The sequence below is a fragment of the Pyrus communis genome, chromosome 3, assembly GCF_963583255.1.
Source record: "Pyrus communis chromosome 3, drPyrComm1.1, whole genome shotgun sequence".
NCBI classification, from domain to species: Eukaryota; Viridiplantae; Streptophyta; class Magnoliopsida; order Rosales; family Rosaceae; genus Pyrus; species Pyrus communis.
This window is the reverse complement of record NC_084805.1, coordinates 20487484-20512536: the sequence shown is the minus strand read 5'-3', so window position 1 is coordinate 20512536 and position 25053 is coordinate 20487484. Positions and strand designations below refer to the sequence as shown.

General features: G+C 37.6%; 1 protein-coding gene across 1 annotated transcript; it reads right to left on the bottom strand.

Moving 5' to 3' along the window:
- Positions 1-12434: 12434 nt before the first annotated feature.
- LOC137728400 (LOB domain-containing protein 14-like) lies at positions 12435-13279 on the bottom strand. Its single transcript, XM_068467197.1, has 2 exons — positions 13001-13279; positions 12435-12875 (listed from the first exon to the last, which is right to left on the bottom strand). The coding sequence occupies exons 1-2, from the start codon at positions 13277-13279 to the stop codon at positions 12435-12437; spliced, it is 720 nt and encodes a 239-aa protein (XP_068323298.1).
- Between the last annotated feature and the right edge of the window lie 11774 nt (positions 13280-25053).

Below are 25053 nucleotides of genomic sequence, written 5' to 3'. Positions count from 1 at the left end.
CGAGCGCCTCTTCGAAAAAGTAGTCACGGGTGCGGCTCTGTCACCACGCTTGTTGGCAAAGGCGCGTAGTTGGGATGATAACCTTCACGTGTTTTCAACTTTGTCAGAGATCTTTTGACAAAGTTGAACGCGTTATCTGAAAAGCCGCGAAAGCGTCGCCGAACTTCACGCAGGAAAATCCGATTTTTTGAATCGGAGGTCGTGTCGCCTTGGCTTTTTATAGAGGTATCGATCACCTCCAACATGCACACTTTCAAGATCGCCCGTTTGTGAAAATCGTCTTCGGCCCTTTCTGATTTTACTCCATCCACCTTTCTCTTTTAACCTTTTGACAATGGCTAACCAATCTAACATTTGCTTAGATTTGAGTCTCAGCAGTGATCCGAGTGCGCCGCGTCAGGTAAATGTATGGTGCCCTTCTTTCTTATCTTCTAATGGCCCTTTGACAGGTGAAGATTCTGTGATGAAGGACGCAACAACAGCTACGATAGTAGCTAGGAACTTCCTCACTCCAAAAGATAGTAGGCTGCTTTCAGAACGGTCCGATGAGTTGGCCGTTCAAGAGTCCCTAACTCTCAGTGTTCAGTGCGCAGGCTCTGTGTCCAACATGGGCCAACGCCTACTTGCTCGATCCCGCCAAGTGGAATCATTGATGGCGGAGGTGGAAACTCTTAAGCAAGAGATCAAACAGCTTAAGCACGAGAATAGAAGTTTGCATGTGCTTGCAAATAACTATTCGACGGGCATGAAGAGGAAGTTTGATGAGCTGCAAGAATCCAGTGGTCGAATTCAAAGTGACCGTCAAAGGCTTGCTGCTTTTTTCCAGAGGCACCTTTTTCCTGGCTCATCTAGCGTTCCACCAAGTATTGAGGCCTCTTCTTTGATGCCTCCCGCTTCTGTAGTTTTCCCAAGTAGTGGGGCTTCACGTGAACAACCTTTATGAAAGCTCCGTCTTTTTTTTTTTTTTTTTTTTTTTTTTTTTTGTACGCACTTGTAATTTTTCGGAGATCAATGAACATGCTTTATTTTATTTAGTGTATTGTGCTAAATACAGATAAAACATATACATCACCAAGATGTGTTATTTCCCTTTTTATTTTTATTTTTTATTTTTATTTTGATGATGTGACTGTACTTGAAGTTTTGAAGTTTCAAGTTGCCTACGTACCCTTGGTTGAGGAGGGATCAAGTCATGACGTAGTTCAAATGAGTGATGGTTTTTTTTTTTTTTTTTTTTTTTTTTTGATGATTTTGCCGTACACAGTTTATGCTCTTGCGGGCCAGGAACGTGGTGCGTTCGCTTTAGGGGTAGTAGCGTTTCAAAAATCTGCCGTTGATGGGGCCGATCTTCAACCCGTCTTCTGCCATGATTAAGTAAGCGCCATTGGTGTAGATCTCTTGTATTACGTAGGGTCCATCCCACTTTGATGTGAACTTGCTTTTTGTCTTATGAGTTGTAATGATAGGCCTACGCAATGCCAGCACGAGATCTCCGGCTTGGAAATACCTTGGACGGACTTTCTTGTTGAATGCCTTGGATAACCGTGCTTGGTAGCATTCCAAGTGTTGTTGAGCTTCGAGCCTTCTCTCATCCAGCGCTTCCAACTCCTGAAGGCGCAACTTTGCATTTTCTTCATCAGTCAAGCCTTCTTGTATAGCCATCCTTAGTGAGGGAATTTGACTTTCGAGCGGTAGAACAGCTTCTACGCCATATACGAGAGAATAAGGTGTAGCTTGGGTAGGAGTCCTATGTGTAGTCCTATATGCCCAAAGTGCTTCACTTATTCTTTCATGCCAATCTCTCTTTGTTCGGCCGATTACCTTTTTCAGGAGGTTGCACAACGTCTTGTTGAATGCTTCCGCGAGGCCGTTGGCCGGAGCATGATACATGGAAGACTTGTGCTGCTTGAACTTGTATTTGTCGCAAAGCTCGTCCACGAGTCGGTTGGAGAACTGCTTTCCGTTGTCAGTGATAATGTAGCGAGGCACCCCATATCGGTGGATGATATGCTCCTTGATGAAACGAACAACAGTTTCCTTTTTTACTTCCCTTAAAGGGATGGCTTCAGCCCACTTGGAGAGTAATCTGTTGCAGCTAGGATGTAAGCTTCCCCTACAGATGACTTTGGCGTAATTGGTCCTACAACGTCCAATCCTCATGCGTCGAACGGCCATGAAGCAACTGTAGGGTGTAATGGTTCAGGCGGTTGATGTATGAAGTTGGCGTGGAATTGGCAGGCTTGGCACCTTTTGGCTGTTCCAGGTAGTCCTTCACCATGCTCGGCCAGTAGTAACCCATTCTTTTAAGCCAGAAATGTAGCTTTGGTCCAGACTGATGTGCCCTACACACACCTGAATGTGCTTCTTCCATGGCTAGATTAACTTCTTCCTCACCTAGGCATCTCAGGAGCACTCCTTCAAAAGAGCGTCGATAGAGTGTTCCTTTGTAGTAAAGGAAGCGAGGTGCTCGTCGACGTATTTCGGAACGGTGTCTGAGATCATCTGGAAGCTTTCCGTGCTCTAAGTAGTCGATCAGCGGCTGTCTCCACTCTTCAGCATCGACTGGAAGTACTGAGATGACATTTGTATCATCTAGTGACATTTCATTAACGAGCGGAATCACCCATCTTTGGCAAACTGGCACGTCTGCAACTTCATCTTTTCCTAGTGTCATACTCGAGGCTAGATTGGCGAGAGCGTCTGCCATTTGATTTTCCTTTCTTGGCACATGTTCTAGTGTCACAGCTTCGAACTTTTGTAGCAGTTGGGTCGCTAGCCGGAAGTATGGGACGAGATCATCTTTCCTCACCTCATATTCAGTTAAGAGTTGATTGATTATGAGCTTGGAATCGCCATATACCTCAAGAGCTGTGATTTCCATGTTGATCGCCATTTGGAGCCCGATGATCAATGCTTAGTACTCAGCAACATTGTTGGAGCATAGCTCATTCAGTTGGAAGGAGTAAGGTAGTATTTGCCTTTGTGGCGACATGAATACTACTCCTGCCCCCGCTCCGTCTGCTCGTACGGATCTGTCGAAGAACATCATCCATGTTGGGAAGATGTCGATGTAGAACACCTCCTCGTCAGGCAAGTAGTGTTTGGTGCTGTTTGCAGTTTCAGCTCGTGCAGGCAAGGAGCGTTTGGTGTCGTTTGCAGTTTCAGCTCGTGCAGGCAAGGAGCGTTTTGGTGCCGTTTGCAGTTTCAGCTCGTGCAGGCAAGGAGCTTTTGGTGCCGTTTGCAGTTTCAACTCGTGCAGGCAAGGAGCGTTTGGTGTCACCTTTTAGGCTCGTGCGAACGAGGAGCTTGTGGTGTCGTTTGCAGTTTCAACTCGTGCAGACAAGGAGCTTTTGGTTATCGCCTTTTAGGCTCGTGCGAACGAGGAGCTTTTGGTTGTTGTTGTTGATTTGTCAAGTGATCTGGGAGAGGCGTTCCTCGCAATCTTCATAGGAAGGAGCCTTGACTGAGTAATTGAACAAGTCTTCTGGGAAGAGGTCGCACATTGTGATGGGGATGGACGATCTTTGTGTCGAAATTTCATTATCTCCAACACTTTCACATTGTTCTGGAGGTTGACAAGAGCTGTTTTGCCCCCTTTTCGACTGATAAACTTGTGGACAAGATGGTTGCTGCTTGTCCAATTTCTTCGAAGCGATCTTCGAAATGCATTCCTCACAATCTTCATAGCAAAGAGCCTTGATCGAGGAATTGAATAAGTCTTCGAGGAAGAAGAGATCGCGCATGAACGATCTTTGTGTTGAAATTTTCTTATCTTCAACATTTTCACATTGCTTTGGAGGTTGGCGAAACCTGCTTTGCCCCCTTTCTGATTGGTGCACTTGTGGAGAAGACGTATGTTTCTCGTGCAATTTCTTCGGAGTGACATGAGTCCATCCTCCAATTTCACTTGACTTGGAGCATGCCCCCAACGGTCGAGGTGAAGACTTTGAGTCGAAAGAGCCAGAAGTGACATCTTTCTTAGGGATTTCATCTTCAGTGCCGTTCTCTTGGGTTTGTTGGCATGAAGATTTGCCAGTGTGGACGATGATGCGCCTCTTTACCTTCAGTGGTCCTTTTGTGTCGACCTCTAGGATTGCTTGGCGCTTCATCCTTGAAGGAATCAAGCTTCGAACGTCGCCTTTTTCTGCTAACCCATCGAGCTTTTCTTCCTTTGGTGTTGTCTTCCTCTTTCCAAAAGGCTTCTCATTATCTTCAAATCTTTCTGAAGCTGATCGTCGCAGAGGAGAGATAGCTGTGTTGCTTTGTTTCTTAGGCTTTAACAACCTTTCAAAAACAGAGCTTTGGGATGTTGGCGCGTTAAGCCTCTTGAAGACGGAAATTCGGTCTTGCCCACCAATACGATCAAGTGCCGAAATTCTGGGTTTTGAATGATTCAGCCTATCGAAGACTGACACTCGAATAGGAGGTTTAGGCTCCTCTTGATTTTGTTCAATGCTCACGCTGATGTGTTGAGCGCTAGCGTTTTTCGCTTTGCTTGAAATCTTCACGAGTGCATTTGGTGTGAAGCCAAGTCTAGCTTTGTTGTTGTCAACTCCGTAATCATGCTCCTTCAACTTCTTTTGAGTCTCGGTGAGGTCACGATCTTTGTCATTGACAGTGTTTGAAACCTTCTTTCTAAGATTTGAAGAGGAAGCAAAGTCATGCCTAGCCTTTGACATGAGTTCGTAGGCATTTGGGTTAAAGCCTTCTTCGGTCTTCTTAGTTGGAAGAGAGCTTGGTTTCATTTTGAGGCCATGCTGTGCCTCCAGACGGTTGATGAGTCCGGCGGTTTGCAAGTTTTTCTCCTCTGCAGTCTGTGTGAGCTTTGCGATTGCTTCATTCATCTGAGCTAGCTCCTCGATTGAAGTTACTCCAGTGGTCATGACTTGCATGGTTGTACTGCCGCTCGAATCAGCGTCGGAGAGTAGGGACTCTGAGTATTTCTTCAGGCTTTCCCCTCTTGATGCCCTTAGCGAGGCTAGGGTGATCACAGGCTCGTGCCTCAGGTGCTCTTGTTCCTTTGACAGAGTTAATGCAGGGGCGGAAGCCACGGAAAAAAGAGCTCTTGCCTTACTTCGGGTTATGGTGCCCGAAATATCACCACTTGCGGCGATGATGTTCTTGTTCTTTGCTTTGATTGCAGGAACAGCTTGATCCTTTCTTGATGCCATTTGCGTTTTTCGATGATTTGAGGATAGAGATGAGAGGTAGAGAAGTCCCACCGGGCGTGCCAAATTTGTGAACACGAAAGATTCCTTGAAACAAGAAACCAGAATAATGTGTACAAAATAATATTTTTATGTTTATGATTTTGGGGTTACGATCTCTCTCAAATTTGGTCCTCTGATTCTATCTTCGTAGGGTGTAGGTTTGTGGATGAGTTGTTGATCCAAAGGGCTGTCGGGGCTTGATCTAAGGATGAACAGTTGATGAACGGATCTTCAAGGGGCGTTGGGCTTGATCTTGAAGAATGGGTGTATGGATTTCTTCAAGGGCTTTTGGGCTTGATCTTGAAGGTTGATGGATGAGCAGATCTTCAAGGGCTTTTGGGCTTAGTCTTGAAGAACGATTGGATGTGTGGATTTGTTTGTGCTGTTGATCCAAGGGGCCGTTGGGGCTTGATCTTAGGATGAACGATGAACACTTTCTTCAAGGGCCGTCGGGGCTTGATCTTGAATAATGGTTGTGTGGATTTCTTCAAGGGCTTTTGGGCTTGATCTTGAAGGTTGATGGATGAGCGGATCTTCAAGGGCTTTTGGGCTTAATCTTGAAGAACGATTGGATGTGTGGATTTGTTGAGGTTGTTGATCCAAAGGGCCGTTGGGGGCTTATGCTTAGGATGAACGGATGAACACTTTCTTCAAGGGCCGTCGGGGCTTGATCTTGAAAGAGGATTTAACGAAGAACGAAGAGAGCTTTCTTGATCCTTCGGAATTTGCTTGAAAGCTTTAGAGTTTAAAGCTTCAAGGATTTGGGGAATTCTCTTCTAATTTTGGAGTAGAGAAATGTATTTGTGAATTCCTTGATGATTGATACCTTGATGGAGAAGCCTATTTATAGGCTTTGAGAATGAATCACCACCACAAAATATTTTTTTCCTTTCCAAGCACCATTGCCTAATTTTCCCACTTAATGCAATATTGAAATTGAAGTGGTGTAACTTATGGCCTAATTTCCCACTTAATACCATTTTAAACTTGAAGTGGTCTAACTTATGGCCTAATTTCCCACTTAACACCATTTTAAACTTGAAATGTGTATGCTTTGTCATTGCCCAAAATGAGAAGAACTTGTTTTGATCCGTAATGGATTGAAGTGTGTTTGCCTTGTCATTGCCCAACATGAGAAGAAAAACTTGTTTTGATCCTCAATGGATTGAAATGTACTTGCCTTGTCATTGCCCAAAATGAGAAGAAAAACTTGTTTAATCCTTCAAGGGTATTTCTTCCTATTTTGTTGAGTCACACGCCATGTGTACAATTTGTACAACACGTGGCGTATGCCATGTATGCCTTGACACGTCAAAACTTTAATGCATTGGTGAACATTTGTTTTACTGAAATTTCGATGTCTACAGCACTGTTTCAGAAGTAGGATAAGGAATGGCCAAGGTCAAGTTGTTGAAGTCAGCAGTCATATGGTTGGTTGCACCGGAGTTAGCAATCTAAACTTGAGGAGAAGCAGCTTGAGTGGAGGGCATTCCACGTGTTGACTGTGAGGGTTGAGAAAACACAGTGTTCATTGCTTGCATAGAGTATTGTGGAGTACATGAATTATTAGACATGCCAAATTGTTGTTGAGCAATATGATTATATTTACCACAAATGTAACACTTAGGCTTAGACCTGAACGGATTAGGACATAAACATGTAGTGTGCCCCTTCTTGATAGCACAGTTGAAAAGTATTATAAGGATCAAGATAACCACCATAAGATTGTTGAAGTGCATGACCAAGAACACCTGGACTTGGAGTTGGAAGCACTCAAGTTTGAGTGTGATATGACTGCCTTGGCATGTTAAACCTGTTTCCTTGATTGAACTTGCCCTTTCCTTTGTATTTATTGTTGTACTGCCTAAAACCATAGTTGGATTGCCCAGAATTAGGAGAATTGGCAGATGATTGATCATTAGAACCCCTGTCAGTAGTAGGAGCATTGGTAGCCAATATTGCAGACAATATCTGAGCATTAGTACTTGCTTCAACAATTGCTTCTTCTGCAAGCAATTGAGATCGAAATTCCTTCAACGAGATCTTCATCCTCAAAAAGCACTCATGCAGCAGAGAGATAATCTCAAGCCTCTTTGATTCTCTGCAGATATTGAGATACTGAATTGGAACATTTTTTAATGTTTTTTAAATCAAACTTCATCTAAAAGATACTAGTTCTTGAAACTGTCCAAAAATTATCTTTGAGATAAGTCCAAATGTCCTGAGAACTAGTACTCCATATAGCACAAGAAACAGATGCAGGTGACAGTGTAGCAGTTAGCAACTGCATAAGTGCACGATCGTGCATTTTCCACACTTTATATTCATCATTTTCAACATTAGCAGATGAGTTACCAAAACTAACTTCAGATGCAACAGAATCAAAAGATACAAAACAAGGAGGGCATGGGGATGAACCATCAACAAACCCCATAATTCCATGTCCCTCCATCATTAATTCCATTTGAAAATGCCAATTAAGGTAATTAGATTCATCCAATTTGATATTCACAGAATTTGACACAGAGGAAATCAACCCAGTAATTGGAGATTGCAAAATCTGAAGTTGAGAAGCAGTTACCATGGTTGTATACGAAGAATCTGAGTGAAAAAATACCTTTATGTGGCTTAGAAAAAAAAGCAAACATCTGGTGTGCAAACGAAAAACACCCAGAAAACAAGAATCTTGACTTGATGTAGAAACCCTAGAATCTTGAACACCAAGAAAAATCACCAAGAGAAGAGACAATTCAGCTCCAGAGTAGTAGACGAAGAATTGTAGAATGCGGAAGCAATGAAGGATCAAATCTTTATGCGTGAGCAACATTGGCGATGGATACCATATTAACCAAGTATCTCAGGTTCTATGAATGTTGAGAGAGAGAGAGAGAGAGAGAGAGAGAGAGAGAGAGAGAGAGAGAGAGAGAATTGTAGACAGAGAAATAGGAGGGAGAATATAATTGAATTGATATCTTGCTTAATAAGGAAGCTATTACAAGATAGAGTATTTATAGTCATAATTAACTGACTCTTCTAACAAATATAACAGACAAGCTAATCTGTTTACATGTGGCACCATCTCAGCCTTACAATCTTATACTTCTAACATTATGTAGTTTTGCAATGATTTTGTTGTAACAAAACTTGTTGTGGTCACATGTAAAATTTGGTTAAAATGATGTATCTAAACGCATAAATGCATAATAGTATATGTTTTGATAAACACTTATTCTCTTATTTTAATTATTTATTTTTCACATAAACGATATTGAAAGAGAAGATAACCGAACATAAGACTTTGTGTGTACAAATAAATATTTTTAACCACTTGAGCTTAAATTTTACTCACCCTTTTTAGCCTAAGGAAAACAGCTACAGTTGGATTAGTCCTTGAACTAACAAAGAATTCCTTTGTATATTTTGACTTGTGGTGTCATTCACACATTTTTTTTTTTTTACCTCTTACTCTCTGTTAATTTCTATTTTTTTTTTTATCATTTTCAATTTATCCGATACAATGACAGAAAATTAAGAAGTGTGTGAAAAGTAAAAAAAGTGTGGATGCTATCACCCTACTTTGACAAGTAGTTTGCCTCCTTTAAATCTTTTATTTATTTTTCCTCAAATTGGTTAGATGAACCTGAATAGATTCCATGGGTCTTTGGGCTTTTACCATGACTCACTTAGGGGTTGCCCACAGAGTTGGGTCTATATACTAATTCATGGGTTTGGTCCAAGTTAATTGGGAGTTTTAACTTTTAACCGAGGACTAGTTTGCCGTTTAATTTGTTTCACCTTCGGCTTCTTCAAAGGGAAAACTATTGTGATATTAATTATAGCACATGTGTAATTGTGTTAACTACTAGTACATTGTATTTAGGATATTAAAAGATCTTATCTTTTATGATTGTATTACTAGCAAGGTAAGGAATCCTATCATGTTTACTATATATATAAAGGCACTAGGCATAAGAAATAACACACACATAATTCCTCAAGCCTTTCTCCATCTCTTTATCTGCCACACTCTCTCTTCCTTTAGTATATTAGGGCATAACACGTTATCAGTACGCTTTTGTTGTTGTGCTAAGGAATCAAAGGTTTTTTGCTACAAATCCGTTCACAAGATTCATCATCGCAATCCAGGTTCTTTTAAAACATAGTATGGTATAAAAGTTAAGATTTTGAGATCTGACCATGGGCGAGAATAGTTCACCATCTAAATTGTCGATATTTTTTTCAGCTTAATTGCATGCAACATTCACCATTAACTATGAACTCTAATTTTCGATTACCGAATTATATATTTACTCAAAGTATTGTTTGCAATTATATTCTTTTACTGTTATTATAGTTGTGGTGAATTGCATTTGTGTGAATAAGCAAAGAAAAAAAAAAAAAAAAAAAAAAGATCCTAATTGTGTAAGCGATGCCTGAAGCCACGCCACGTCGAGCCGCGCGGCCGTACCACGCTCCAGCAGCTCAAAAAGTGCCCATGAGCAGCTCCAAGCCGAGCCGAGCTGCTGTTTTTAATATAAAAAAATAGTGTACTATCTATACATCCCTTGTTCTAATTTATATCTTTTGATTTTCTTCAATTCATCTGATCCGACGACTGAAAATTAATAAAAATGTGTGTGAGAAGTAAAAAAAAGATAGGTGAATATCACACAAATGGCCAAATAGACGTCATTTGTGTCGTCTTTCCCATTGGACCAAAGACGCCATCCGCGCTCGCCTCACGCCGAGCCCCTCCTGTCTTCTTTCATTGCTTTTTGGTGAAACTGCCATCCCCAACGACCGTAAGTCGTCACCGGTGACACCCCAGTCATCCCCGACGACTTACACTGAAAAATCATGATGATTTTTTGCTAGATTTGGTTTGACTTCAGAAAAACACCTCGACTCCGTTTCGATCTTGTCATTGCCATCCCCTGCCCATTTAGCATCACTAAATGATTTTACAGTCAAATCTCATCTGGAATAAGATATGCCAAAGTGCATAGTAAGCTTCAAGTATCTCAAGATCCATTTAACCGCAGTAAAATGAGAAATCATAGGATCTTGCATCAACTAGCAAACTTGGACTAAGAAAGTTACGTTAGGTCTAGTAAAGGTAAGATACTATAGAGCTCCTACAACAATCTTGTAAAAAGAAGCATTATTAAATGGTTGACCATGTTAATCTAAAGAGAGAAATGTGTATAACAGTCTAGAGAGAGAAGCTTTAGAAAACAGAGAGAGAATCGAAGTGAGAGAAACTCTAATCTTGATATTTCTTAGTGAAGAAGTTAATAAAAAAATGAGAGCCATAAGGCTATCTATTGCATTGCTGGGAACATACCACCTCACTAGTGTACGCGATTATTTCTTTTTAACTGTAATGGTTCTCGGGGTTGAGCAAGACAATAATAGCAAAAAACCACTTCCCTTTTTTATGGAAGGATTAGGGCACGCCTGATTAAGCAATCAATAAGCACTAGTACTATAAATAGTAAAATCAACGGAGTTTTGTAACCCATAAAATTTGGGATAATGGAATTCTGCATCACATTATGTTGGATATATACATAGCTAGGGTTCGTTTTTGGTCTGAAGATAGCTAGGGTTTTGATGATCCACATTGATCTCAGAATTAGCCATATCACATTTCTTAATTTGTTATTAATTAGGAAATATGAATGAAATGCTGGAGATATATTTGAAATCCTTTCACTAGAATATATAGATAGATAGGGTTTTGATCCACAGGATCATCATTCTGCAATTAGCAAAAAACTCATAAGCAGGCAGTTGAACTTTAGTCCCTAAAATATTTGCATTGATGAGCACAATATATACAATTATATATCAGAATCAGATAAACATGATTTTGAAAAAAGCATGCATGTGTATGCAGTCTACTACAGATTCTCACACAAAAACAAGCATCACGACAAAATAGTAGTTTAAATTGCAGGTGTTAAGAAGATACAAATATCAATTGAGTTCTAATTAAGGTTTCCACTTGATCAAATGTGGTATTCAGATATCTATGTTTGCATGTTTTTCAAGAAATCATGAAACAAAATCTGGGAAAGATAAAATTTTTGGAAGAAGGAAATAATTAAACAAAAGGGGCTGGAAGACCAGAGTTGGGAGAAAATTTTCAGGGTTTCCTCCCAAGTTCCAGTGACAGGGAGAGGTTTTGATTTCATTGGGATCAGGGCTTTCTAAATTTGAGGTGCAGTCCTCCTCATGTTAATATTACAAATATGAGACGTACAAGCTGCAGATTTAGATGTTATCCTTTCATGAATTAACTTCATCAAGTCATTCAATCATCTATTTTCTTAGAAACTATATACAAGAATGGAAACAGGTAGCTAGACAGGTGGTATAATATACATACATGCATACATATATATATATATATATGTAGCAAGAGTTATATGAGGACAAAAAGGAAACTAATTCTGAACTTCATCAAGTACTTCAATCATATATTTTCAGAAAAAAACCATTCAAGAAAGGAAAAAAATAGTAAAAATGGTCTGATATATAATTATATAGCAAGATAGGAAATAAATTATATGCTTAAACATTCAGTGCGAGTAAAGAATTAAGCTAGCTAGCTGCAGCTACTTGCACCTAGTAAATCTTCAAACATTAAATTTCTGTCTGATCTCATTGTTTAAGCAAATGTATTGGAGATAGAATATTCTAGGGTCATTAGATTTGTCCATTACGCCTTCAAATCAGTATATCTTTAACTTGAGATCAAATTAAACAATAAGATAAAATAATTTGTGAAATGCAACATACTAAGTTTATATAGAAAGAGCAGTACTAACAAAGCAAAACTAGGTCAAAATTTTAGGTCTACATGAGGTTCAATAAACAAAGAAAATTAGCTCAAGCAGAATATCATGAGATCTATCCATTTCTGTCAGAGACTGACCGATCAGAGAAATGAACTTATGACCGATCAGAGAAATGAACTTATATTATTCGACTAATATATAAAATTACACTAGCTAGCTTTAACATATATATGATACGTAGGGTTTCCACTTGTATTAACATTTCTAGGGTTCATTATAAGTCTGAGCTTAACGATAGCAACAAATTTAAAGTGAATGCTTCAAAGTATGCAGGGCTGAAATTCAAAACTGACACACAGTCATTTTAACTGATGATATATAGAACTCGTGCACCGGTGTACTATCATTGCCGGTCACCTCATCATCGTGAATGCAAGTCAGTATATCTGAAAGCCACTGGCTGAAGTTCATCAGCATCCTGAAAACCCCATTGCCTGTTGTAATTCGTTTGCATGTCAAAAGAAGACATGGAATGAGAAGTGCCGTCTTCAAAGCTGCCATACGAGGAGACATTTTCATCTGGGATATTCATTGAATTTTCATAACTCCCATTAACAGAGTTATATGAATTCATCATTCCATTCTCATAGTATGATGTGGTACCAGCATCATTGGAATTGATCAATTTTGGCAAAGGGTTCGATGAATTTTCTAACTCATGAAACCAACTATGAGCTTCTTCTGTGTGAGAAGGAGCTTTCCCATAAAATTTCTCATTAGGGTTAGCTACAGCAGAGCCATTGAGAAAGCATTGAGCTGCTTGATCCTTAAGGGAAGCTAATTGTGCTTGTAAGCTGACCACCTGAAGATTTCAAAGCAAAAGCATATATTCATCAATCAATTGGATGTATAATATAACTATAAAATAATTAAACAGCATTAGGTTTTCTATTTTTACCCACAAGTTCAAGGTCAAAAGCTACAAACCTGCTGTTGGAGAGCAAAAATATGTGAAACACAACCATAAATGGGATCTTGAAGCCTCGCTTGAGCTTCATATGATATCGTCATGGCGGCTTCACAACGATCACTCACCGGAAGGTGAGCAAGCAGCTTCGACACATTGCTTGCGCCAAAAACCTTGTGGATGGCCGAGAAATGGGTAGCACCTTGTTCATGGCAGAAGTAAGGTGCAAAAATACACCCTCTCACACATTTTCTTCTCAAGAACTTGCAGGCTCCACAAGGAGAACCAGAACCAGTCATGATGTCAATTATGTTTTAATTTAGGGATTTTGGTGATTTCTGCTCTGTTGGCTTTAGCTTATCATTTGTGCTCAGCATTATTTATCACCATGTTTATAAACACTATAGGAAGAGTGGAGTTGATTATAAAATATCAATAATTAATTGCATTAGGTTCCCTTAATGGGGTACATACATCATTATTTTTTTCCCTTTTCCTTCCATCTTAAATTTGTATACACTGAGTCTCAATACTAGATTCCATTGTACCTCCTTATACGACAAAAAGAGCTACCACAAACCAGACCCCTTTCTATTCTTTTGATGAATTAATTTCGTTCTTTGTAGTTGGGTAGTAATACATGTAGAGCCACATCACCAATTATATATAACCTGCATTAAACCTATCAGCAAGAGAGCATATCTCTACATCACTAGTGATCGTATACTTCGAACAAATGTGGTTTAGTTTTTGTAATTCTCTTAAAATTTATTTTTAGTCTCATTTTTTCTCCAAAATTTTACTTTGTTCCACTTTCTTTTAGAACTCAATGTTCATTTTACATTGCCAGAATTCCGTTAAGTTCATGAAATATATGTTAAGTTTGCTCATGTACCTTTCAGGTTACTTGTGTGGTGACACGTGTGGGATAAGAATTGAGTTGCATAAAAAAAATGGAATAATTGAATTACAGGGAAGAAAGTGATACTAATTGAGTTCTAGAGACATTCCAAAAAATAAGCCTAACTAAAATATTATATTCATCTAATTTATCCCTCGATAAAAAGAAGGCTGGCATTGATCGGTAATATTTGGACCGCGGTGAAGGGGATGTTTACGTTCGAACTAATTAACTCTAGCCCCCGACAAAACTGTGGTCGTTAGACAAGCTCACAACACTAACTAGCTATTTAATTAGTTTGGATAAGAATTAATTAAGTAATCAATCCGGGTTAGGGAACTGCTGGCCCCTTTAATTCACAAAAATAGGAGACACAAGTATATATCATTTCAATAGTTTAATTAGTACGGAGTTGCACATATGGGAGAATATTTTTAATCAGATCCAATTAGTATGATGAGATGAATTTATTAAATCTTAAACATATATATTTGGTGGAATATTGTGCCAATGTGGTTATTGGATTAATTGGGCATAATCTATAAAATCCAAATCGTACGTGCAAGAGGCATAAAGATATAGAAGAAAAGAAATTAACAATATTCGACAATGAATGAAAAAAGGGAATGACATTGGAATGCAACACTGGCTGCCCAGGGAAGCACAAACATTAGGAAGAGAGAAAGGAGATTTTCTCCTCCGTCCTTTCTCTCAATTTATTTGTTTAAGTTATGGAGTCACGGTTTGTCTGAGCAATACAGTGTATATTAAATAAATAATCTTATATTAATCATAATCACTTTTGCTTTGCCACCCACTGCTACAAACATGTAGACGTGCGGTTAGGTCCTACACCCCCTAACTTAATAATGACACCCTAACTTAATATAACTATCTATCCCCCCATCTTTCCAGCGAAATTAACTTAGCTACTCAAAAGATAAGGAGGAGTTCCTTCTCTAAATACCAAGATTTCAATTATAAGCACAATGTTTCATAAATTGGCTTTGATACGTTTTTAGTAGCCAAGTATTGTTCCTTTCCAACTCCCTTTTTTGCATTTTGGTTCTGTATATCGATTTAATTTGTGATCCCAATAAGCAGTATAAATTTGGGTAAGGATGTAACTGTTTGGTTCTAATTGATACTAGTTTAAGTAAGGGCTAACTACATTTCGCACCCTCCAGGTTTGGTGAGATTTTCAAACTCGGTCACGAGGTTTGAATTTTCTCATTTTGCACCATAAATTATATATTGAAATTGTATCAATTTATGTCTTTCTCAAAATTTATAAAATTGATACATTTCAATCCCAGGATGTAAAATGAGATTAAAACTTCATGGCTTATTTTGAAAACCACCTCAAAGATATTGTGGGAGCTATATTATACTTCAAAATTATCAATATACGTGCAAGAGACTGATCTTAACAATTTAAGTTTGTAAACAGAAGTTGATATTTCATTATAAATTAAATTCAATTGGCAATATAGAGAGCAATACTTCTTGTATGTAAAACTGCTAAGTATATCTGGTACCTGTGGACGTCATTTGGTTGGGGTTTTTTGTTTTGGGGTTTTTTTTTTTTTTTTTTTTTTGGGGGGGGGGGGAAGGGGGTTGGGGGGGTGTTGTGTGGGGGGTGTTGTTGCTCGGCAATGGAGCCATATGGACCATTGGCAGACCTTTTAAACAACGGGGATCCTGTATTTGTTGGCCACTTGAGCATGGAAATAATGTGCAGAAGGATATGGACAAGAAGGTTTACTAATGGATAGAAGATATATAAAATAATTGTTCTTTGAGATATGTGTATAGTAGGAATTCAACTAACCTTCAAAAGAGAACATCATGGCGTACACACCTGTCTAAACTTTTGTCTTAAAACTTTTAGGGATGGTTAAATAAATACTGATAATCACAAGCATGCATGTTTCATTTCATGTGATGCTAACATTTGCTCACATTGTCTTAAAACATCTCCATTTCATGCCATGCATTGTATGGTGATTGGCCATTGCTCACATTTTCTCCTTTTTTTTCCCCCACATTATCAGTACTTTATTTGCGCCCCATTATATTTTGCGTTCATTAGACCGCCTTTCTTCAAATGTTTTGACACTTTTATTCTCTCTCAAAGCACTCCAGGTCTTATGTTCGGTATATCTATTATCGATTGTGTAAAAAAACAAAACTTTATAAATACATTTATTTCAACCCCCACTGAGTTTTTGTCTTTTAAACTAACATTATACTTTTAAATTTACATTAGCCAGCAGTAACCATTGAGAGAGAATGTGGCTGACGAAATAGAGAGGGATGATGAAAATTTAGGAAAGGAAATGACTTTTTGCAAAACACCACTGTAGATACATAAGGATAAATTGACTACTAGACTTTGGAATAGTAGTACTTAGTTTCAAGTAAATTCCAATAAGATAAAAAGAAATTTTAAGCTTTGGCAATTTAAGTTTTTATTAATAATAATTAGCTTTGGCAGTTTCGCTATAGTGACGATATTAAAGACAGTAGCAGACCACGGTGTAGAGTTCGTCAAGATGACCAGACACTGATTTTTGGAGGTTGTTAGCCAAGGAAGGTTTGATATCGCAACCTGTGACGTCTATTTTGGTTCGTCCATATATATCGGACTCCTGTTAAGAAAAAGATATTACGCACAGTAAGATGACATCAATATGAAGAGCAAGAATTTTTCATGTGCGACTGACTCCTAAATATATATAACAAAAGTTTTTCATGTTTGGTAAACCCTATAAAAAAAACACTTTCTACGCATGGAACATGTTGTAAGGAAACATAGACACATACCTCAAAAGAAAACGGGCTTGCAGAGAGGAAACATAGGCACATTATAGAGATATCCATCACTTTATTACAAACAGCCTTATTACCACCTTCATTTTGGTCATTTTTTGCTTCTCAAGCCTTAGTCTATCTCATCAATAGAATGCCTTCATCAACATTGGACAATAAATCACCATTTGATGCTTTGTTTAACTCCATTCTTGAGATTCATCATCTTAGAGTGTTTCGTTGTTTATGCTATCCTTTGCTTAGACCTTATAATCATACCACACTGCAACCTAAAACTACAAAGTGCATTTTCTTAGGTTACTTCAAAATATAAGGGCTATATTTGTTTTGAAGTCAACAAGAGGAGAGTTTATATATCTCGACATGTTCTATTTGATGAGACAGGATTTCCATATCCCAATTTGGTTTCTCAATGCTCAAGAGTGAATACTACATTGTCTATGGTGTCATATCTACACCTGTGTTAACCCCAAACCTTAACAATGTTCTAGTTACACATCAGTTTAATTATTTGCCTATTTCATTATCACCATCAGTATCTCATACACCAAGCATAGAATTTGTGCCTATGTCAACTAAAGTTAGCCCTGCAAATCTGAATGCCCACAGTTCTGCATCTCTTAATGACAACAACTCTGCAACTCTGAGTGATTCCAGTTCTAGTTCTTCTACCGCAAGTTAACCCATTACTGGCATTGCACATCAATCTTCTCCTTCACTCTCTGTGGTTCTTGAATTTCAGGGTGAACAACTTCAAGTGCTTTTGTCTATACCACCATTGAACCTTCATCCTATGCAAACTAGATCCAAGAGTGACATTTCTAAAAAGGTTTCTTTATTAGCTTCTGTCCATGAACATGGTGGTGTTGATCTTACTAAAGTTGAACTTGCAAGTTACACATCAACTTTAAAATCTCCAGTATGGTTGGTTGTAATGAAAGATGAATTGAGTGTTCTTCGTAATCAAGGAACCTGGTCTCTAGTACCTCTTCCTCCTCACAAAAACTTGGTAGGCTGCAAGTGGGTGTTTAAGATTAAAAATAATGTTGATGGTTCTATAGGGCGATATAAGGCTCGATTGGTTGCAAAAGGGTACAATTAAGAGGAAGGTATAGACTATGGTGAGACATTTAGTCCAGTGGTTAAGCCAACCACTATGAGGTTAGTACTTGCTTTGACTACTTACTTTAATTGGACTCTCAGACAACTTGATGTGAAAAATGTTTTTCTATATGGTATGTTACAAGAGGAAGTATATATGGCTCAACCTCCTAGTTTTCTGGACTTTACTCACGGTGATTATGTCTGCAAATTACACAAGTCTTTATATGGTCTCAAGTAAGCCCCAAGGGCTTGGAATGACATATTTACTAGTTTCTTGCCATATTTGGGTATTAAATCCATATATAATAATTCCTCTCTATTTGTTAAAGCTGTGAATGGTTCAGTTATGACCTCTTTTTATAAGTTGATGATATTATCATCACAGTAGTACATCTTAAGCTATATTAGATATTATGCATGCTCTTACTCAAGAGTTTGATATCAAGGACCTAGGACCTTTGCACTACTTCCTTGGTATTCAAGTTGTTCACAAGAAGGATGGATTATTTCTCTTTCAAGATAAATATGTTAGTGATTTACTTAGTAAATATGAAATGGAGATGTCCAAACCATGTGCTACTCCTTGCCTACCCAACAATAGGTTGTTGAAGGATTATGAGAAGCCATACAATAACCCAGCATTATATAGAAGCCTTGTGGGAGCACTTCAATACCGAACTTTTACACGACCTGATATTGCATTGTTGTGCATCAGGTTTGTCAATTTATGCAATGTCATATAAAAGCTCATTTTGTGGCAGTTAAGCGGGTTCTGAGATATCTCAAAGCTACTAAAGGTTGTGGACTTCATTATACCAAATGAGGATTGGATTTACAAGCGTTTAGTGATGTTGATTAGGCTGAGGATCCCAATAATAGGAGATTTACTACAGGTCTAGTTGTTTTTCTTGGCTCAAATCCCATTTCATGGTCTTCAAAGAAACAAAACACTATTTCTCGTTCTTCCACTGAAGCAAAGTATCGAGCATTGTTTATAACTACTGCCAAGATTGACTGGATTAAACAATTGTTACAGTTTTTGCAGGTTCTTATTTCTGGTACACCTACATTATATTGTGATAATCTCTTTGCTATTGCCCTCACATGTAATCCTATTATGCATCAGAGAACAAAGCATATTGAAATTGATGTTCATTTTGTGAGAGAACGGGTGGCTAAACAAGTGTTGTTGGTTCAATTTGTTTCTTCACTCGAGCAGTTTGCTGACATATTAATTAAAGGATTGTCTGCACGCCTTTGTTCATGACTCATTATGCCAATCTCAGACTCAATTGTACTGTCCCTGAGCTTGAAGGGGGATGTAACGAGTAACCAATCTAAAGGTTACTTTCTTGACATGTGTCATAAGATTAGGCAGTTAGTTAGAGTTTGTTAAATGGTTAGCTTATCTTGTAGGCTACCATAGTTACATATAAATACTACAATGTTAATGTACTAGGTTCAGTTAGTGAAATATCAATACAATTGAGATAACTTATTCTCTAAGCTTTCTCTCTTCATTTATGTATTCTCTACTGTGTTCATCTTCTCTGCTGCAAAAGATCAGCCTTGTTTAATACATGTCTGTCATGAAAAAAGAGTTTACTATTGTTGGTTGATGCCTATAAGAATTTATCATTATGGTAAACTATTTAAGAACAAAATTTTACGCATCGTAATTCCAATCAAGAAAGAATCTTAAATTTAAAAAATTGTTTTGGCAGTTTAACAAATGTTTTTAAGTTTCGAAATGTTTTTAACAAATGCTTTGCACTTAGTATAACGGTCTAGTGATATTCCTCTTCACATGTAAGTGAGAGGCCTTAGGTTCAATCCTCACCAAAGACGAATTTGAATCATATTATTGCTAGCCCATTATGAGACCACGCCCACCCCATCCACCTTAGTGTAGTTAATACGTTAGTTCAAAAAAAGAAAAGTTTCGAAATGGAAAATAATTCAACAAAAGAGAAAAAGTGTATAATAATTTGTTGACCCCTACCCACACGAGTCCATCTTTTTCTTATTTTTTTTCCATTTTTTTGCCAAGACATTTTTTACATTTTAAACTAATTAAAAACTGAATTATTTTAAGTAATCCATGTGGCAACACATGATTAGCTTTGTGAATCCCACATGAGTTCCAAGTCATCATACTAAAAGATTCTTTAATTATTCCTTGTTATTTTTTCTTCTTCTTCTTCTTCTTCTTCCTCCACCTCTAAATCCAATTCATATATATTTATTTAATTTTTATAATCAACCCATGTCATAGGTTAATTGTATTTATCAACCTATATGACATATATATTTTTTTTTGATAATTAACATGTATCACTGATTAATGTATCTTGCTTGTAGGAGTATTACGTTTTTTGCATCTTTTAATTAGGTTTCATATCTCACTTATAAATATATTATCTATTGATGTATTTGTCGTATGCTTTGCAGGTGGATTTATGTTAATATATTAGTTTTTTGTTGGAAAATATTAAGTAGATTAAAAATAAACTAATTTTTTAATTTTGAGAAATTAAAAAATACAATAAAAAATGCATGAAATTAATTTTTTTTTATTTATCTCTAGTATTGAAAAGAACGTAAAATGAGTTAAAAAAAAAATAGAAGCGAAGATAAGGTAATAATGGACCAGAACCTAATAATATGTTAATTTTTTGGACCCTGATCTAAATGCTCCTAGATTTTTAACAAAGTTGGGTGACAAAAATAACATCGATGAGTAGAGCTAGACATGAGGAACAAATATGATGAGCCACTTAGTAATATGGTATACAGTCTAATGATATTTATCTTCACTTATAAGTGAGAGGTCTTACGTTCAATTCTCACCAAAGACGAATTTAAACCATATTATTGCTAGCCAATTGTGAGGCTTAGCCCAATCACCCACCCCCGTAGTATATATAATATCGCTTGTTTAAAAAAAAAATGATGAATTTAAAACATAAAATACCATCCACTTAGTACTACGGTTCATTGATATTCCTCTTCACTTATAAGTGAGAGGTTTTATATTCGATTATCGCCAAAAGAGAATTTGAACCACATTATTGCTAGCCCATTGTAAGGCTAAGTCCACCCTTCCCTTTAATGTAGATAATATCATTTGTTCAAAAAAAAAAACATAAAAAACCAAATTGATGAGTTGATAAAACATAAAGGATTAATTGAAATAAAAACTTTTATAAACGAAAATTGTTAAATTGAATTTAAGAAAAAGAAAATAAGAAGATGACAAAGGATGAGGAGACAACGGGTTAATAATCTCGAGATTGCAGTGCACGTGGTGAATAAGAATCTGTGAATCGAATCTACTTCTGCAATTCTGATGTTGACACGCCGCACGAATGGCACTGTTTCCCCAGACCTGAAGGCCCCACATCTACCAATTGCCACGTCATCACCGGCTCGAGGAATGGCAAAACGATAAAATTAGAGTCCTCAGTTCCATGTTTCAGAAATTGTCTCTTTGGTCAATGACTCGCAAATAATTACTAAGCACGATCTCATATTTTATTAATCATTCGTGTTTAAGCCTTAAATTATCATAAAATACTTCAGCATTTAGCCTTTTTTAATGGAATGGGTGAAGTGAGATCAAAAGAGTTTAAAATATCAGTTTCAGGGGACGAAATGAGACAACCAATTTTAAAAGGTAAATTGAAAAGGTAAATTGAAACTAAGTGACAGTTTCATAAGGCAATGCAATTAATAAGCCTATAATTAATTGAAAGCTGAAAGGTGAAACGTTAAGCGACTCAAATTTATTCTTATTGACTTGAAAAACAACCTTGTGTGGTTTTTCTGTTGCACTTCCCAGACTTCCAAACACCGAACCCTAATCGGCTAAACCCTTTGGTTTTTGTCGCATTCCCAAAACAAACACCAAACAAACACCATTGTTTATTCTAATCGGTTGCCTTCTTAAATAGACAAAACTCTCAAACTCTCAATCTTAGACTTTTGACTGCAAATTGATAATGTAATCGAAGAGAAAATATTATCATTTTTATAGTTTTTCTTTTTGAGTTATTGAGATTTTTTTTCTATATTATGGTGATAGACCAATGGTTTGGTATTATGTCATAAGAAAGATTGAATGAATTAGTTAGCTATTTTACCAATTGGAAAAGAATCGGTTGAAAAATTAGATTATATAAATTAATACACATTTGCATCTAAAAACGCGAGACGTATAATATTTAAGTAATGCTTGTATATCTTTCTTCTTTTTATTTGATGTAAAAATAGATTTTTTCATGTATATAGCGATTTTTTTCATGCATATCAATGTACAAAGAATTTTAAATTATAGAACTCTAGAACCCAACTTCGAAAGCTCACCTAAAGCTCTCAAATTCTCAGGACCAGTTCTGATTACTTGTAGTAAGCTCGATACAAAATAGTGAAACATTGTGCCTTATTGTGAGTGGAATAACAACCTATTGTAAAAAATTAAAAAAAAAAAAAAAAAAAAAATCGTTCGTATCCTATATTGTGGCTTATTAGGAGACAAGTTGTGTGCATAGGGAATTGTTACAGTAAGCGCCCTATTAGGTTTGGATTGCTTGTTTTCCTAGTGTGTACATGTATTGAAGATTATTACTTGAGCGATTAGGTTTCATATAATTAAAAACTTAGCTCATACAGCACACCTTGTAATCCTAAAAATTGTTTCTGATTTCATGGCCGATCATATAACTTATCAGCGAATTGCTTATTTAAATGTGGTGCCCAATTATTGTGTCAATACTGCATTGGTAACAACATATAAATTTTGCCAATAATGTAAACTATAGTATACTCTGGTATTTGCAATCTTGTATTCTTGAATTGATAAAAGAAAAAAGTTAAGAAGATTCTCTTGAAAGTAGACTCTCTGAATTTTTTGTCATTTCATACTTTAACGTCAATTTTCTCACTAACATTATAAAACATTTTAATAAAATCTCCCTCCACTCAATTAAAATAGATGAAAATAGCATTGCATGTTTTTTCTTTTCTGTCATCGCTAGATAAGACAAAATGCATGTCATCGACATCCACAATGCCTAACGTCCAAAATTATGGTGACATACATATACAAAACAAAAATTAGAGTAAAATAGTGCCTATATGTTACTGGTATGCCACCAAATAGTTGAAATTTTTATATTCGAACAAATATATATTTAACTAATTGAAAAGAAAACATACACAGGACGTTGTAGTGCAAAGTTAAACATAACTTATATACTTATGCACTTTGTGTGTGTGAATAATTTTTTTATTTTTGTTTTTAAAATAAGGAGAAAGGGAGAAGAGAACATCAGAATGGGAGTTGGACGAGAGATTTTTGTTTCTTATTTTTATTTTTTAATATTAGATATATACTAAAATTATATGTAGGTGATGTTTTAATAAAAAACAGTAAAATTTAATCTTGTGAAATTACGTTATTGCCCATTATCATTTTCAGTAATAGAAGACTAAATAGTTATTAATCCCCTTTTGGTTGACAAAGAGGGTTCTATAATATGTAGTTTAGATAACAAATTTTTTAATATATACAAAGTATAATCTTGCATTAGGATTTTAATTTTTGTTTGACTTTTATATACAAGTTGTCACATCCCGGCCCGAGCCCCCACCATATCCCGGGCTCGACTCCTCCATGGCACGATATTGTCCGCTTTGGGCCCCGACCACACCCTCACGGTTTTGTTTCTGGGAACTCATACGAGAACTTCCCAGTAAGTCACCCATCCTGGGACTGCTCTTGGCCAAACTCACTTAACTTTGAAGTTCCGATAGAACCCGAAGCCAGTGAGCTCCCAAAAGGCCTTGTGCTAGGTAGAGAAAGAGAATATACATATAAGGATCATACCCCTGGGCGATGTGGGATGTCACAATCCACCCCCCTTAGGGGCCCGACGTCCTCGTCGGCACACCACGACCAGGGTTAGGCTCTGATACCAAATTGTCACATCCCGGCTCAGGCCCCCACCACATCTCGGGCTCGACTCTACCATAGCACAATATTGTCCGCTTTGGGCCTCGACCACGCCCTCACGGTTTTGTTTCTAGGAACTCATACGAAAACTTCCCAGTAGGTCACCCATCCTGGGAATGCTCCCGCCCAAACTCGCTTAACTTCGGAGTTCCGATGAAACCCGAAGCCAGTGAGCTCCTAAAAGGTCTTGTGCTAGGTAGAGATGGGAATATACATATAAAGATCACACCCCTGGGCGATGTGGGATGTAAATTGTCACATCCCGGCCCGAGCGGGACCACTTCCCATGCCCGACTCCACCGTAGCACGATATTGTCCGCGCTTTGGGCCCCCAGCACACCCTCACGGTTTTGTTTCTGGGAACTTACACGAGAACTTCCTAGTGGGTCACTCTTCATGGGAGTGCTCTCGCGCGCTACTCGCTTAACTTCAGAGTTCCAACGGAACCTGAAGCCAGTGAGCTCCAAAAGGCCTCGTGCTAGGTAGAGATGGAAATATACATATAAGGATCACACCTCTGGGTAATGTGGGATGTCACAATCCATCCCCCTTAGGGGCCCGACGCCCTCGTCGGCACACACGCGGTCAGCGTTAGGCTTTGATACCAAATTGTCACATCCCCGCCTGGGCAGGACCACTTCCGGGGCCCGACTCCACCGTAGCACAATATTTTCCGCTTTGGACCCCCAGCACACCCTCACGGTTTTGTTTTTGGGAACTCACACGAGAACTTCCTAGTGGGTCACCTATCATGGGAGTGCTCTCGCGCGCTACTCGCTTAACTTCGGAGTTCCAATAGAACCCGAAGCCAGTGAGCTCCTAAAAGGCCTCATGCTAGATAGAGATGGGAATATACATATAAGGATCGGTCAACCAAGTGATATTGGAGGAGAATGTCCAACCTTAACCTTGTGTTAAGGAAGTCATTATATCATTATTAGCCTAAGCCCACACTTTGTCTATGAAGCAGTTTATTTTATTTTATTTTATTTTTTTTTGGAAAACATCGGGGGAGAAAAGTTGGAGAGAAATATGAAAGGTAGAGGGAGTGAGAGAAAATGTGGGATTGGAGAGATGTATATATTCATTTATTTATTATTTAAAAAAAAAAATTAGAGATATGATATTTTTGGCATGTGAGTGAGGGGGAAAAGAAAATAGCAAAATTTGGTTTGTTTGAAATACATTATTGTTCATGATTTTATTTTGTAGTTTAAGACCAA

Excerpts from the sequence above, each read along its gene's own strand:
- LOC137728400 (XM_068467197.1), bottom strand. The coding sequence starts at position 13,279 with ATGACTGGTTCTGGTTCTCCTTGTGGAGCCTGCAAGTTCTTGAGAAGA. Across the intron at positions 12,876-13,000 it reads TTTTTGCTCTCCAACAGCAG|GTGGTCAGCTTACAAGCACA; the intron begins GTTTGTAGCTTT and ends TGAAATCTTCAG.